Genomic DNA, 16,175 nt, shown 5'->3' with positions numbered 1-16,175 from the left:
GGGATGTTGCTCTATGTACGATCTTTTTATTGATTAAAAAAAAGTTTGGTGGCTGGCTTGTTATGCAGATCTGAACCCGTGACCTTGATGTTATAAGGCTGTGCTGTAAGCAACTGAACTAACCAGCCAGCCCTGTTTACAATCTTTTAAATAGATTTTTTCCATAGTTCAATAGATTATTATGTTTGAGAGCTTATTATTAGTCAGATACATTTCTACGCTTTTTACAAGCATAAATTAGCTTAATCTTCACAAAAATTCAGCAAAGCATGAGTACTATTATTATTACAAATGAAAAAAGTGATACAGCCACTTGTTGAGTTCTATATATTTAGTAATTTTTTTGCTTAGTTCTATCAATTATTGAGAGAGGGGTGTTTTGAACTCTACCTATAATTGTGGATTTGTCTATTTCTCCTATCAGCATATTTTGCAGTTCTGTTATTTGGTGCAAACACATTTAGGATTGCTCGGTTTTCTTGTTGAATTGACCATTTTATCATTACATAATATTCTTCTCTGTCCCTGGTAATTTTCTTTGCTCTGTAGTCTATCTGACAGTAATATGGACATTCTTATTTTTTTGGTTGATGCATGCATGGTGTATATTTTTCTATCCTTTGTTTTTAACCTACATTCATAGTTATATTTGAAGTGAGATTCTTGTAGACAGCAAACAGTTGAGGCATGCATTTTTATCCACTTGGCCAATTTCTATTTTTAAGTGGTGTATTTATTTTTTTTAAAACATGACCGGTAAGGGGATCTTAACCCGTGGCCTTGGTGTTACCAGCACCGCACTCTCCCGAGTGAGCCACAGGCCGGCCCTTAAGTGGTGTATTTAAACTGTATACATTTAATGCACTTATTTATATCTTACAACTTAAGGGTGTGAAGAATATACAAATATGCCACCCCAAAATATGACACTTTGGAATGAGGATTATTTTGAGTTGAAGGAAATTGAGAAGCAGCAACTACAAGAAAAGTTCTCTACTCTCCTCCTATTTCCTACATGTAGGACATAAATTTACAAAGGTGACCCTCCTCCCCTCTCTACCAGCAAGAACCAAAAGTTAGTCACCAGGAAGACTTTAGACTCTTACCAGCCTGGAGAAGGCATCAGAGGAATCGCTGTAATAAACTTTATTAATTAGCCTTTATCTACCATTAGTTTCCCTACATTTGCCTTCCCACAATTTGCTGCCCCTAAAGACTCAAGGTCTTTTTCCTTTGTCTAGTTATGATTTCACAACTTACTACTCTGTCTAATTCAGAGCAGAAGTGTTTGGCTTTAATGGCTTCTTTGGGAATTCATTTCCTTATCGAGGCTCCCATGTCACCTAAAATTTACATTAAATAAGTTGGTATGCTTTTCTTTTGTTAATCTATCTTTTATTACAGGGTCCTAGCCAAGAACCTAAGATGGGTAGAGGGAAAATCCCCCCCTCGCCCCCCCAATGTGGCAATCACCTCTGTCTGGCTAGTTTTTCTTCAGGTTTGTTCCAGTCATTTATTTACTGAATTTGAGGCACTTGCTGACAGGATTTCAAGTTATTTTACTAATAGCAGATGCCAAGTTCTTGTTGATTTGCTTGACTCGGTGACTTGGATGACTGGAAGATTTGCTCTCCTCCATGACTCCAGAGTACAGACTCCTGATGTTACTATATACACTTCTGCTTCTTGCCTGGGTTTTTGAACAAGCCCTTAATCTTGGCTTCTGTTTTACCTAGCCTTGCACTTGTTCTCTGCTTCATCAAAATGGCCTACAATTTGTTAAGAAAATTAAAATAGCCATACCTTCTGATCCTTGGATCCTGACATTTCCCTGGCTTTGAATATATCTGGAATTTTATTGAAGGATTTATTTTTCCTACTTGGCTGACTTGTTCACCTCCTTCAGGTCTGAACTAAAATGATACTCTCCCAATGACACTTTCCTTTCCCACCTCTCTATGTCTCACCTATCACCTGTCATTACTTTTATTTTCTCCATAGTACTCATCACCAAAAAATACACTCTACCCTTCTACTATGTATTTACCTTACTGTGCACCCTCCCAAACAAGAAAATTAGCAGTCCGAGGACAAAAGTTGTTGTCTGATTTGTTCACTGCTATGTTCCAGGCACCTAGAACACTCTCTGGCACTTAACAGGTGTCCAGTAAATACCTATTGAATAAATGCTGGATGCGCATCTCTCTTCTAAACTCTCTTAATCCTTCTAATTTATGGTGATTAATCTTCTCCTCCATGCACTCTCATACTATTTATTGCTCAAAACCTTAGTTTTGGATGCAGAATATGCACCGCCATTTAATTTTCATATATGCAAGTCCTCCCTTCTCAAAGAGGCCATAAACGTTTTTGGTGGTGGTATCTCAGATAGCTTTTTACATCTCCGTCATGGGTCTTGCAACTTTTCAAAGGCTATGAGACAGTGGTTATTAATGATTAATGCTGTTGTTGATGGTGAAGTTAATCATAAAAGGGAGTATGGGGAGGTTGAACATTGTTAAGATAAAAAGGAATCAGAAGATTTGAGAGAAGGCCAAAAAATAAATTAATAATAATTTTTAAAAAGACAAAACAAAACAAAATGAGCACCTTTACTTTCCCGTTCCTTGGATCAAACCATGGTTTTCTGACAAGGCTGGTTTAGGAGCAGATATTCTCACACCCAGGCTCTTTTTCCTTCTGCCATCTTGTTCAGGTGTAAGTAGATTTTTGAGTTTCAGCCCTCAGAAATCACTTTAATAATTTTCCACCTCCACCTGGGTGCCATCTGCTCCGATCTTATGGACCATAAAAGAAAAAACAGCAAGATTTGTCTTGGCAATCTTTTTTTTCTTTTCCATTTTGTTGAACTGTTTGCAGCAATGGGAGAAGAGGAGAGAGAAAGGGGTAAGAGTGCCCCCTAGGGAAAGATCCAAGCCCAGGACCCATTCTCCAGTGAGATCCAGGCCCCAAATCTGCTCCCCAGATCACCAAGCCCACAGGACTGGTAATCGCCCAAATACGGCCACTGCTGTGGGCTAGGGGCCCTGCGAGGAGTGGTGCTTCCTCAGGAGTCGCCCCAAGGGAGGGGTTCACAGGGTGCACTCTTGGAATGCTGAGGGGGCAGGCTTGCTTGGGGGGCGGGGACAAGAGCAAGAAGGAAGGAGCTTCAGAGAAAGTTGGAACTTTAAATCACCAGCCACAACCACCCATTCCCCTCACCCCCGGGCTTTCTGCCAAGCCAGAGGCCTCAGTTTCCGTGAACAAGGAACTGTAGTGCAGGAGGAACCCAGTGTCCGTCTGTCCTTCTGCCGCGATCCTCCCTTCCCATGCAGACAGCAGTGTTTCTGGCTGCGGAGAGGAGCAGCTGACACGTCCAAGGCAATCTCTCTTGATTTTATGTTCCTCAACCTGAAAGCTTAAGATCAGGCAATGACTGTAATAACATTAACATAGTGTTCTATAATACACAGTCTCATTTTGAGTATTTCTGTGCTTATTCTGTTTATTCCCTCATTTCCTAAAGGGGTCCTGAGACGACTCATACTTATGTGTTTCAATGTTATGGAAGAGTTCGAGAAATGCCACCCCAAAATATGCCCTTTTGGTATACTGATTACTTCAAACTGAAGGTACTTGGGGAATAACAAATGCAAGGAGGGGTTTTCTCTGAATTTCCTTTATCTGCCTAAAGACGGATCTTCCAAAAGGAACTCAACTGTCATAAATCCCCTTCCCTGGAATCTTATCAACCAGAGAAGATTAAGTCTTATCACAGGAGAGGAGCCTGGAGGTTAACACCGTGCTCAGATTTTGTCACAGGTTATTAGCCATTTTTCTTAGGGCCAATTCATCTTTCCCCCAAATCACTTACTTTCCTGTAAATTGCTTACACCTCCCCTCCTCTTTCCCCTATGAAGAGGGTGTATAAGCTTCTAGATCTCACTAGGTTTAGGGATATTCACTTTTCTTGTCTTTGATGCTGCCATGTAGGTAATAAATTTATATACTTTTTCTCCTGTTAATTTGCCTTCTGCTAGTTTATTTTACAGACTCTGTGATCAAACCCTCAAATGGTAGAAGGAAGGTCTTGCCTCCCCAACAGTTAGTTATCAGCTCTGTAAGCAGAAAGGGTACAATGGAGGATGCGGAGTTTTCCAAAATAACTAGAATCCTGTGTGTTATAGCCAAGTGAGAAAAGAGCAAGTATAGAAGGATTGGGAATAGAACTGGTGAATGATGAGAAAGACTTCCAGCCAACAGCTGGGAGTCCTTGGTCTCCTTAACTTAGTGTTACATTGGGTAAGGTAAATCACTCTTCTGGGTCTATCAGTTTTCCAGTCTCTAAAATGAAGACAGGAGTCACTCGACATACCTTCGAGGTGATCCCAAAACTTTTACATATGATAGAAATGAAGAAACAAACAAACAAAAAAATACAAGTGAAATGGAAAACAATAATCTAGTTCAGGAGGTGATCATCTACTCCTCGCCCTCGGTTTTCACTGTTCATTTAGCTTAAGAACAGTTGGGCTATGATAAAGAATCATTTGCTCCCTTTCTCCCTATTTTCCATTGTGAGGTTCAAGAGTTAAAACAACACCTGGCACAGAAATACCTTTTAAATATTAGTTACAGCATTTTGGGAATTGATCTCAGCCCATTCCTTTCCAAAACCATTAGTCACAATACCAGAAAAGGTCCAGTGGCCAAAAGTCAGAACAGTAAGGACAAGCACTCTGCTCCATCTTTAAGAATGGTATTTAGAAAAAACCAAGTGATTCAATTATTATTAGTATTCAATAAAGACATATCAAACTAGATTGGTGATTGGATCAAAATTAAGCCTTAGACTATATGGAAGGGTTATATGCAAATGAAGGATGCAGATTCTGATTTCCCATTGGGTAGTTATCATCAGCCAATGAGAGAATACCACACAGCCTACCTCTAGCCAGGATAAATACTCCTTTTGGTCTTCTTCCTAACGTATTTTGTGTACTTTTCTTTGTGGACGTTTTCGTGCTTGGTCGAGTGGTTATGTCGGGTCGGGGAAAACAAGGTGGCAAGGCTCGTGCCAAGGCCAAGACCCGCTCTTCTCGGGCCGGGCTGCAGTTTCCAGTTGGCCGTGTCCACCGCCTGCTCCGCAAGGGCAACTACTCCGAGCGGGTCGGAGCCGGAGCGCCGGTGTACCTGGCGGCGGTGCTGGAGTATCTGACCGCCGAGATCCTGGAGCTGGCGGGCAACGCGGCCCGCGACAACAAGAAGACGCGCATCATCCCGCGCCACCTGCAGCTGGCCATCCGCAACGACGAGGAGCTCAACAAACTGCTGGGTAAAGTCACCATCGCTCAGGGCGGCGTTCTGCCCAACATCCAGGCCGTGCTGCTGCCCAAGAAGACCGAGAGTCACCACAAGGCCAAGGGAAAGTGAACTGTGTATTTGCGCGCATCTTTCTTTTTCCTTGAGCAGGAAAAACCAACCTAACAACAAAGGCTCTTTTCAGAGCCACCCACAATTTCCAGTAAATGAGCTGTTATGCTTGGGATTCTGCTTTCCGTACAGATTTTGGGGTAAGTCGGGATGGTGTCTCTCGTAATAAACTGCCCTACAGAAATCTAGCCCCACAAGTCTGCGGGAACTTTGGGTTTGGAGAAGGAAAGCCATCTCTCTCCCAGCGGTGACTTGAGAAGTTTTGGTAGAAACAGCAGTTTTATATTTAAAGAAAAGTGTAACAGGAGACGCACAGGGCCTTAAGCAGTATTTTATCATGAAAATGCTCGGGAACACCCGCAAACTCTCCGCCTGTACCTATTGAGAGTAAGTTACACGCACTTTCGTATTTCGCACTTAAACTCAGAATAACGCTCTTGATTTTAGGAAATACATACTAATTGCCTACTTGTAGTGAAAGACTCCCAAAGTGGGTAGTCAGTCAGTTCAGGGAGACCCTCCCAAGGAACAGCGAGACCACGAAGACGGATGCAAACAGCAAGAGGTTTATTTGAACACACGGGTACCCGGGCGACACAGTCTTTTGGAAGACTGGCGCGCCGAGTGGAGCTCCTGGGTCCTTTTTATAGCAAAAAGCGCGGGTACAGAAGCGAGAAGCGAGTTTAATTGGTCAGTTCAAATAAGCGCGGGTACAGAAGCGAGAAGCGAGTTTAATTGGTCAGTTCAAATAAGGCCTGGGGTGAGCTTCGGTTATGTGGGAGTCCTTGAAACAGCTGAGGGGCACCCTGGAAACTGGTGGGAGTCCTTGAAACAGCTGAGGGGCACCCTGGAAACTGTTGGGAGTCCTTGAAACAGCTGAGGGGCACCCTGGAAACTGTTGGGAGTCCTTGAAACAGCTGAGGGGCACCCTGGAAACTGTTGGGAGTCCTTGAAACAGCTGAGGGGCACTCTTGAAACTTTAACTGACTTGTCTATTTCTGGGAACTATCCGCCCTTTGCCTCGGGCCGGGGCCCAGGTGCATAACCACAGATATCCTGTTCGTTATCTGGTCTCAACCTCAGGCTGTACTTTTCCTATGCTAGGGACTTTTAACCAGGGTAATGTTTTGTGCCTTGCAAAATGGCGTTGCTACGGCTAGCTTAAAAAGTTCTTTCTTCATTCCCCCATTTCTTTTGTGGATAGCTCTAATCTTAGAGCGGAGTTAAAAGTTATTTTCATTATCTATAGTCTGATATTTTTGTCTAAGAACCAGGACCTTAATTGTACTCATCTTATCATTGATGAATTGGACTAACCTGTTGATGACACAGGGCCCCAGAATGAGCAACAGAAGAAGGAGTACTAGGGGCCCGGCGATGGTTGATAGTAGGGTAGTGAACCAAGGGGAGCTATTGAACCAACCTTCAAACCAGTTTTGATCTTTTTGGCGCTCTAACTGTCTTTTATCTAGTCTTTGTTTGAGTTTGGCCATGGTGTCTCGTATCACACCTGAATGGTCTACATAAAAACAGCACTCCTCTCTGAGGGCCGCGCAGAGGCCTCCCTCTCTTAAAAACAGTAAGTCAAGGCCTCGCCTATTTTGGAGTACTACCTCAGATAGAGAAGTCAATGAGTCCTCTAACTTGCTGACTGAATCCTGGAGGGCCCGGAGGTCAGTGTCCATGGCAGTCTGGAGCTCGGTTAGGCCCCGCTGGAGGTCTATAGGTCCTTTAATCAGAGCAGCCGAGCCGGTACCTATACCTGCCACAATTCCCAGTAGGACAGCTAGGGTAAGTGTGAGAGGTTCTCTCTTAAACCTGGGATGAGGGTTGTCATAGGCCTGCAACAAAGTTTCTTCAGGATGGTAATAGATGCGAGGAATCAGCTGAACCTGGACACAGAAATCCTTAGACTGATTAAAAACTGAGAGGGAAACGCAAGGGGTGAGACCGGTGCTGCAAGCCCACCAGCTATGGTTGGAGGGGAGAAGGTACTGATGGTCCCCGGAGGAATTGATGGATAGGGTCTGGTTGCAAAGATGTTGATGGGTAGAAGGTATTGTTCCTATACATAACCCTTGTCCTGTGACCTCTGTGAGAGTAAGCTTTCCCTGGGTCCCCCAACGGCAACTCTCGGCGCTGGTATAATTGGCCTCTCCCAAAAAGGCTATTCCTTCATAGTAGGGGGGGCTTATGGCCAGACAGAGCCAGCAATGCTCTGTGGCGTTCGGGTTGGTGGCATTTAGAGCTAGGAAGGCCCCCTGTACAAGACCAAAGAGCCTGTCACCCGTGGTGGGGGGTAGAGTGCCTGGTGATAGGAGGCTCTGTGTAGCAGTGCTCCTTTGTGCCGCGGGGGGTTGCCTGCTAGTCATTGGGAACAGCTTGTTGCTAGGAGGTCCCTGTTCTGCAAGGACGGGGTCGGGGCCCACTGCCACAGTTGGCATATTGGTGATATCTAGGCGAATGGTGAACAGTACACCTGGATCGTTTCCCGTCAAATAGAACCTTAGTCCCCAGGTTCTTCCTTGTGCCCAATCTCTGGAATTTTTTCCTTTCTCTGTGAATTTTATTTTAAGGGGGTTACACCAGCCGGTGTTGTCACAGTTTTTACTGCTATCGTTACGTTCTACAGTTATGAGGTCCCATGAGGAACTAGGTCCCCAGTAGACTGTCCCCGTGGTTTCACAACCCCATTCTTTGCAATATAGGGATTCCAGCCCTCCGCACCTTCTAGCTTCTGAAAGGGTCCGGCCATCCCGGGGGCACACGTAGAAGGGGGAAGCGGCAAGCCTGTTTCTAGCTCGGGGATAGCTGCACCCTGGGACCCCCCAGGTGATCTGATTATAAGCTTTTGTATAGTCTGAATCAGGGGGTCTGATCTGGGCCGAGCCCGATGCTATGTATCCCGGGATATCCCAGGTCTCAATACCCGCCGCCAGGGCACATACATCAGGTTTAAGATCGGGCCACCAAGTCCAAGGCGGCTGGGTAGCCTGTTTGGTCCAGACAACTTCTCCAGTTTGGGACAGTACCTTCCAGGTGAGGATCACAGGCCGGTGGGGGTTCTTACCCGGTGGACTCATTTTTCCGCCGCCGAATACGCAGCTTAAGAGGATGATCAGTCCTTTCCAGCTCCCAGGTCTCGTTTGGTGCCGGGGGTGGTGCAGGCTTGAGATGGGAAGCATGGACCCAGGCAGCGATGCCATCAACTTTTACTGCGGTCGGGGTGGTCAGCAATACCAGATACGGGCCTTTCCACCGAGGCTCAAGGTTGCTGGGTCGATGGCGTCTGACCAGCACTCGGTCTCCGACCTGGAACGGGTGGGGGACAGCTATGGTACCGGGCTGATATGCCTCTTTGATCTGGTCCCAAATCTGGGTCTTCACAACTTCTAGAGCCTTTAAATGGGTAAATAAGACAGGGAGAAAATTATCATCGGGACCCAGTGTTTCTCCCAACTCAAGTATGGGGGGGGGGGTCCCCCGTAGAGGATTTCATAGGGAGTTAGACCGTACTGGCCAGGGGTATTCCTGGCTCTGAACAGCGCTAAGGGAAGGAGGGCCATCCAGTCTTTTCCACCGGTCTCTAAGGCCAATTTAGTTAAGGTCTCTTTGATGGTTCTATTCATTCTCTCTACTTGACCTGAGCTCTGGGGCCTATACGCACAATGTAACTTCCAATTTATCCCCAGTTGTGTGGCCAGTCCCTGGCTTACCTGAGCAACAAAGGCTGGGCCATTATCTGACCCGATCACCTTAGGGATCCCGAAACGGGGCAGGATTTCTTCTAGTATCTTTTTACATACAGTCAGGGCCGTTTCCGTTTTGGTAGGAAAAGCTTCTACCCATCCAGAGAAAGTATCTACAAATACTAGCAGATACTTGTTTCTATACCGGCCAGGCTTTACCTCTGTAAAGTCTACTTCCCAGTATACGCCGGGTCGATCTCCCCGTTGTCTTTTTCCGGTCTCTCGGTAGGTGGTAGCCGCATTAGTCATGGCGCAAGCTGGACACCGATTGGCGACTTCTTGAACAGTGGACCGGAGGTTCGGGATGGAGAGGCTGGTGCGGCTTGCCAGTTGAAGGAGCTTTTCTGGTCCTAAGTGTGTTAGCTGATGTAACCGCTGAATGAATTCTTTTCCCTGGTCAGGAGTGAGCTCTCTTGGCTTGGTCCTAGCTTGAGCAGGCTCGATTGGCTCTTGAAGCTTTGTAGTTTTTGTTAGCACCTTGACCGACAGGGCGGCTTGTTTTGCAGCCTCGTCGGCCCTCCGGTTCCCGGCCGCCACAGGGTTATTTCCTCTCTGGTGGCCTGGGCAGTGGATAATGGCGACCTGCTTAGGGAGGTAAATGGCCTCTAGCAGAGCCAGAATTTCTTGTTTATTTTTAATGTCTTTTCCAGCAGAAGTGAGCAGTCCCCTCTGTTTATATATTGCCCCATGAATGTGAGCAGTGGCAAAAGCATACCTGCTGTCCGTGTAGATGTTGATGTTTTTTCCTTCGGCTAGGCGTAATGCCTGCGTCAAGGCTATTAGCTCGGCCTTCTGGGCTGATGTCCCTTCTGGCAGGCTGCTTGCCCATACCGTCCGTTTGCCATCTACGATGGCGGCCCCTGCTTTCTTCTTACCTTCCGCAATGAAGCTGCTACCGTCTGTATACCAGGCAGGCACTCCGGGCAATGGCTGGTCCTTCAGGTCCCGTCGAGTCCCAGCTTCTTCAGCAAGGATTTCTGAGCATTGGTGTACTGGGGTGGATTCTGACTCGACTGGTAGTAGGGTAGCTGGGTTCAGGACAGCAGGGGGCGCGAAAGATATTCTTTCGTTTAGCAGCAAACTCTGGTAATGAGTCATTCTGGCATTGGTCATCCACCGATTGGGGGGCTGCCGCACGATACTTTCGAGGCTGTGGGAAGCAATCACAGTCACATTTTGCCCCAAGGTTAACTTATCAGCGTCTTTGAGGAGGAGTGCCACTGCAGCAACCGCTTTTAGGCAGGTTGGCCACCCACTGGCCACTGGATCCAGTTTTTTTGATAGATAAGCTACTGGCCGTCGCCATGGTCCTAGGGTCTGAGTAAGCACTCCTCGGGCTACACCGGCTCTTTCATCTACGTACAGAGTAAATGATTTGGTGAGGTCTGGGAGAGCCAAGGCGGGGGCAGACAGCAAGGCTTTTTTTATGTGGTCAAAAGCCTTTTGATGCTCCTCAGTCCAGGTAAAAGGAATGTTTTCCCTTGTCAGGGGGTACAAGGGTGCAGCCAGGGAAGCAAACCCAGGAATCCAGAGCCTGCAGAATCCGGCAGTACCCAGAAATTCGCGGACCTGCCTGGGGGTTGTGGGAGTAGGGATCTTCATAACTGTAGCTTTCCGGGCCGGGGTCAGCCATCTTTTTCCCCCTTTGAGCAGGTACCCCAAATAGGTGACCTCTTTCTGGCATAACTGGGCCTTTTTAGCTGATACCCGGTACCCCAACTTACTCAGTTCCTGCAAGAGCTTTTGTGTCCCTCTTTTGCAGCCTTCATATGTGGGAGCTGCCACTAGGAGGTCGTCCACATATTGGAGTAATATGACCTGGGGGTTGAGAGCCCTAAAAGGAGCTAAATCTCGGTGGAGGGCCTCGTCGAAGAGAGTGGGAGAATTTTTGAACCCCTGTGGCAGCCGTGTCCAGGTCAGCTGACCTGTGTTACCTTTTTCTGGGTCTCTCCACTCGAACGCGAACAGTGGCTGGCTGTTGGGGTGTAGTCTGAGGCAAAAAAAGGCATCCTTGAGATCCAGGACTGAGTACCAAGTGTGACTAGGCGGAAGGGAACTCAGGAGGCTGTATGGATTTGGGACCGTGGGATGAATGTCTTGCACCCTTTTGTTAATTTCTCTCAAGTCTTGGACTGGCCGATAGTCATTGGTCCCTGGCTTTTTTACTGGTAGCAGAGGGGTGTTCCAGGGCGATTGGCAGGGCACTAAGACCCCTAGGTCTAAGAACCTTTGGATGTGGGGTCTGATGCCTTCCCGGGCTTCTTTAGTCATTGGATACTGTCGGACGGCCACCGGTGAGGCACCTGATTTCAGCTCTACTACTACTGGTGGGACGTTATTGGCCAGTCCCATACCTGTCTTTTCTGCCCATACGGTGGGAAAAAGTTGGAGCCAGGATGGGTCGATGGAGGGAGAGGCCGGCTTTTCATACAGCCGGTATTCTTCTTCTAGGTTTAGGACCAGGCACATGGTAGAGTGATCTCCCCATGTTACTTGTGGGCCCTCTGTGGAAAACTGGATTTGAGCCTTTAGTTTGGTCAGGATGTCCCGGCCCAACAGAGGAGCAGGGCACTCAGGTATGACCAAAAAGGAATGGGTCACTTGCCTATGTCCGACCCTTAAAAGTCTCTGAGTGGTCCAGGGGTAGACTTTGCTGCCGGTCGCTCCTACTACGACTGTCCGCCTGGACCCTACCTTCCCCATGGGTTGGGTCAGCACCGAATGTTCAGCCCCGGTATCGACCAGAAACTCGATGGGGGTCCCCTCCACTGTCAATGTTACCCTAGGTTCGGGGAGGGGGTCCGAACCCCGACTCCCCTAGTCATCTAGGGATAGAACCTTGGCTTCTCTGATGTTCTTTTTCCGGGGACATTCTCTTGCCCAGTGACCCTTCTCTTTACAGTACGCGCATTGGTCTTTGTCTAGAGGGGGTTCTCCATCCCTAGGTGTTTTCTTTGCCCGGTTGCTCAGGTTCCCTGTCTGCCTATCTCTAGACCCTCTTTCACCTACCACTGCGGCCAAAATCCTAGTTAAATTTTTTTCTTGGCGTTTATCACGCCGCCTCTCTCTCTCTTCTGTCTCTTTTTTTTCTCTTTCCTGTCTTTCTTCTTCTGTTTCTCTCTTGTGGTACACCTTTTCTGCCTCCTTTACTAAGTCTTGTAAGGAAAGGTCTTGGAGCCCCTCTAGTCTTTGTAACCTTTTTTTAATGTCTGGGGCTGACTGGCCGATGAAGGCCATTGTGACCGCAGCCTGCTGCCCCTCAGAAGAGGGTTCAAACGGAGTGTACCTTCTATAGGCCTCCATTAGGCGTTCTAAGAAAACCGAAGGGGGTTCTGCCGGTCCCTGCAAGACCTCTCTTACCTTGGCCAAATTGGTGGGGCGCCGGGCTGCCCCTTTGAGACCTGCCACTAGAGTCCGGCGGTAGACCAGAAGACGCTCCCTACCTTCGGCCGTGTTGTAATCCCATTGAGGTCGATTGAGGGGGAAAGCCTCATTAATGAGGTTCTCGAGTTGTGTAGGGGCCCCGTTATCCCCGAGAACGTTCTTGCGGGCCTCCAGAAGAATCCTTTCTCGCTCTTCAGTGGTGAAGAGGATCTGGAGTAGCTGTTGGCAATCGTCCCAAGTGGGCTGGTGAGAGAACATAAGGGACTCAAGAAGTCCCGTGAGACCTGCTGGTTTTTCAGAAAAAGAAGGATGGTTAGACTTCCAATTGTAAAGATCTGCTGAGGAAAAAGGCCAATACTGCAAAGGGACCAAGCCATTTGGCTCAGCTGGGGGCCCTATGGCTCGGAGGGGCAAAGCTACGGTGGAGTCAGGACCGGAGCCGTCTCTCGGACTGCGAGGTTGGCGGCTCCTAGTCCCCGCAGCCGGTCCCTCAGGGCTAGGATCACCGGGCGCTCGGCCTGGTGCCGATCTGTTTCCCTGAGGGGCCAGAGGGGGCAGCGGAGCCGCCGGGTAAGGTGGGGGTTCAGAGAGAGAAAATAGGTCATCTGGTGTCGGGAGGACGGGGGGTTGGGGAGGGGCGGAAGGCTTCCTTGTAGGTGGCCTTTGAGTATTTTCTGATCCCGAAACAACAGCGACTTTGCTGGAGGGTGGCACCCAGGGAGGGGGATTCTGGGCGAGGTCTTGCCATACCACGACATATGCAACCTGGTCCGGGTGTCCTCCGATCTCCTGGAAAACAATCTTTTTAACTGCAAAAATGACAGAAAGGTCAAAGGTTCCCTCTGGCGGCCAACCTACGCCGAATGTGGGCCACTCAGACGAACAGAAAGTCTGCCATTTTCCTTTTTTGATCTCCATGGACAGATTGTGAGCCCTGGTTTTGACATCTTTCCAATGATTTAGAGTAAGGGAGAGAGGCGTAAGGGCACCTTGCCCCATCTCGAAAATTTCCAATAGGGGAACGACGACGCAAAGACCTATCACAACTAAGACAAAAAGAAACCAGAAACGGCGACGAGACCGAGTGCCGTAGAAATAGAAGAAAGAGTCCGATGGCAGAGCGCGCCTCCCGAGACGCGGTGAGACCAAAACACAATAATCCTCTGCCAAGGGGTCCACCAGGCGTCCCTGGTCCTCCCCTGATCCTGGGACGTCTCCCAGGATTGCCGGGTGGCGAGCCCCCGAACACGTCTGTTCGCTACCCGCACTTCGCTCCCAGAGCGACTAACCCGGAACAAACTGAAACCAAAATGCGCGCACTCAGAAAGACAGTCAGAGTCACAGGATTAGACACAGAAACGAGACACAGAAACGAGACACAGAACGACTGCTGGCCAGCTTACCTCCCGTTGGTGGGTCGGTGGTCCCTGGGTGGGGGTCTCCGATCCCGGACGAGCCCCCAAATGAAAGACTCCCAAAGTGGGTAGTCAGTCAGTTCAGGGAGACCCTCCCAAGGAACAGCGAGACCACGAAGACGGATGCAAACAGCAAGAGGTTTATTTGAACACACGGGTACCCGGGCGACACAGTCTTTTGGAAGACTGGCGCGCCGAGTGGAGCTCCTGGGTCCTTTTTATAGCAAAAAGCGCGGGTACAGAAGCGAGAAGCGAGTTTAATTGGTCAGTTCAAATAAGCGCGGGTACAGAAGCGAGAAGCGAGTTTAATTGGTCAGTTCAAATAAGGCCTGGGGTGAGCTTCGGTTATGTGGGAGTCCTTGAAACAGCTGAGGGGCACCCTGGAAACTGGTGGGAGTCCTTGAAACAGCTGAGGGGCACCCTGGAAACTGTTGGGAGTCCTTGAAACAGCTGAGGGGCACCCTGGAAACTGTTGGGAGTCCTTGAAACAGCTGAGGGGCACCCTGGAAACTGTTGGGAGTCCTTGAAACAGCTGAGGGGCACTCTTGAAACTTTAACTGACTTGTCTATTTCTGGGAACTATCCGCCCTTTGCCTCGGGCCGGGGCCCAGGTGCATAACCACAGATATCCTGTTCGTTATCTGGTCTCAACCTCAGGCTGTACTTTTCCTATGCTAGGGACTTTTAACCAGGGTAATGTTTTGTGCCTTGCAAAATGGCGTTGCTACGGCTAGCTTAAAAAGTTCTTTCTTCAGTAGCACACTCAAGAAAAGTTTATCGTTTTAAATGCAGACCGTATGTAAATTTCCCTAACTGCGTTCAAAATATCTGATAGGTTGTTTCCCCTCCCCCCGCCCGAATCTGTTATAGGTTTAGCTTGCAGTCAGGATTTATGCGCACAGTAGCCGTAGAAGCGAAAGGGTAAATAAAATGACGTCAGCTTAGCTCCGGTGAAGGACAGGGCGTCGGATTCGTTCACCAACCTGAAATCAGCTCTTAATCAGGGGAGCCAAGCACTGAAATGGACCAATCCGGGAAAGGCGCGGGGACTTTTGAATCTTCTTGGACCCAATAGTTGCTGGCCTGACTCTATAAAAGAACGGTGCTCTTTCCATTCGTAGGAATCGCTGAAGACTTTCCTTGTAGTTCAATTATGGCCCGCACGAAGCAGACGGCTCGCAAGTCCACCGGCGGCAAGGCGCCGCGCAAGCAGCTCGCCACCAAGGCAGCCCGCAAGAGCGCGCCGGCCACCGGCGGCGTCAAGAAGCCCCACCGCTACCGGCCCGGCACCGTGGCCCTGCGCGAGATCCGCCGCTACCAGAAGTCCACCGAGCTGCTGATCCGCAAGCTGCCGTTCCAGCGCCTGGTGCGCGAGATCGCGCAGGACTTCAAGACCGACCTGCGCTTCCAGAGCTCGGCCGTGATGGCGCTGCAGGAGGCCTGCGAGGCCTACCTGGTGGGGCTGTTTGAGGACACCAACCTGTGTGCCATCCACGCCAAGCGCGTCACCATCATGCCTAAGGACATCCAGCTAGCCCGCCGCATCCGTGGGGAGAGGGCGTAAGTTACGTTCCTGCGTTGAGCGCGAAGCCTATACCCAAAGGCTCTTTTCAGAGCCAACCACCTTTTCTATAAAAGATGCTGTGTGCTGTATTGTCAGTATTTACTTAATATACTCGCGGAATTGACATTATAAAAGCCCTTTCGTAAAACTTAGATGTTTCTTAAGTTACTTAGGATACCCTTAGGATTGGTTGCTTGGTTTTTTAAAAGCTTTGGTTTTTGGGCCGTTTTCTCAGGCTCGTTTTTTTCCATGATCTTAACTATTCGGGGTCAACGGGCTCGTTCCGGGGCCTCCCGCTCCCCCCCACCCCCCGCCGTTGTTTTCGGTTCACCCGCAACTATCTTAGTTTTGTGCTTGACTTAACTGCAGGCCGCCGTTTTATTTTTGGCATAAAGGAATCCGAGCCTGGTGCATTAGTGTGCACCAAGCTGCCCTTGCTCTCCAGGCTTTTAAGACCCATCCTGATGACGATGCGACTGTTCACGTCATAGTCGCCGGCCGCCAGCGCCTTGCTGAGCGCTGCGAGAGACACCGCTGCGTTCTTTGGAGATGGCTAACGCTTTGATAAGCCCTGATACAGGGGCCCGACTCCTTGTGGTTCGAGACACCTTCGGACGTGCGGGGCTTTTT

General features: G+C 48.7%; 2 protein-coding genes across 2 annotated transcripts in view; both read left to right on the top strand.

The window, feature by feature from the left end:
- LOC134377921 (histone H3.1-like) overlaps positions 1 to 15,545 on the top strand; it is a 173,855-nt gene extending 158,310 nt beyond the window's left edge. Inside the window, exons 3-4 of the mRNA XM_063096732.1 lie at positions 5,342 to 5,359; positions 15,128 to 15,545. Coding sequence (XP_062952802.1) covers positions 5,342 to 5,359; positions 15,128 to 15,545 — 436 coding nt within the window. The remainder of the gene's footprint in view (positions 1 to 5,341; positions 5,360 to 15,127) is intronic.
- LOC134377932 (histone H2A type 1-D) lies at positions 5,041 to 5,433 on the top strand. The gene has a single exon (XM_063096747.1). It carries the CDS (start codon positions 5,041 to 5,043, stop codon positions 5,431 to 5,433), a length of 393 nt encoding a protein of 130 aa, XP_062952817.1.
- Positions 15,546 to 16,175: the final 630 nt, after the last annotated feature.

The sequence above is a fragment of the Cynocephalus volans genome, chromosome 5, assembly GCF_027409185.1.
Source record: "Cynocephalus volans isolate mCynVol1 chromosome 5, mCynVol1.pri, whole genome shotgun sequence".
NCBI classification, from domain to species: domain Eukaryota; kingdom Metazoa; phylum Chordata; class Mammalia; order Dermoptera; family Cynocephalidae; genus Cynocephalus; species Cynocephalus volans.
Note: the sequence above shows the minus strand (reverse complement) of the source record. Positions and strands in the feature narration are given on the sequence as shown.

What these genes read in the sequence shown, in the direction of transcription:
- LOC134377932 (XM_063096747.1), top strand. Translation starts at nt 5,041, where the DNA reads ATGTCGGGTCGGGGAAAACAAGGTGGCAAGGCTCGTGCCAAGGCCAAG.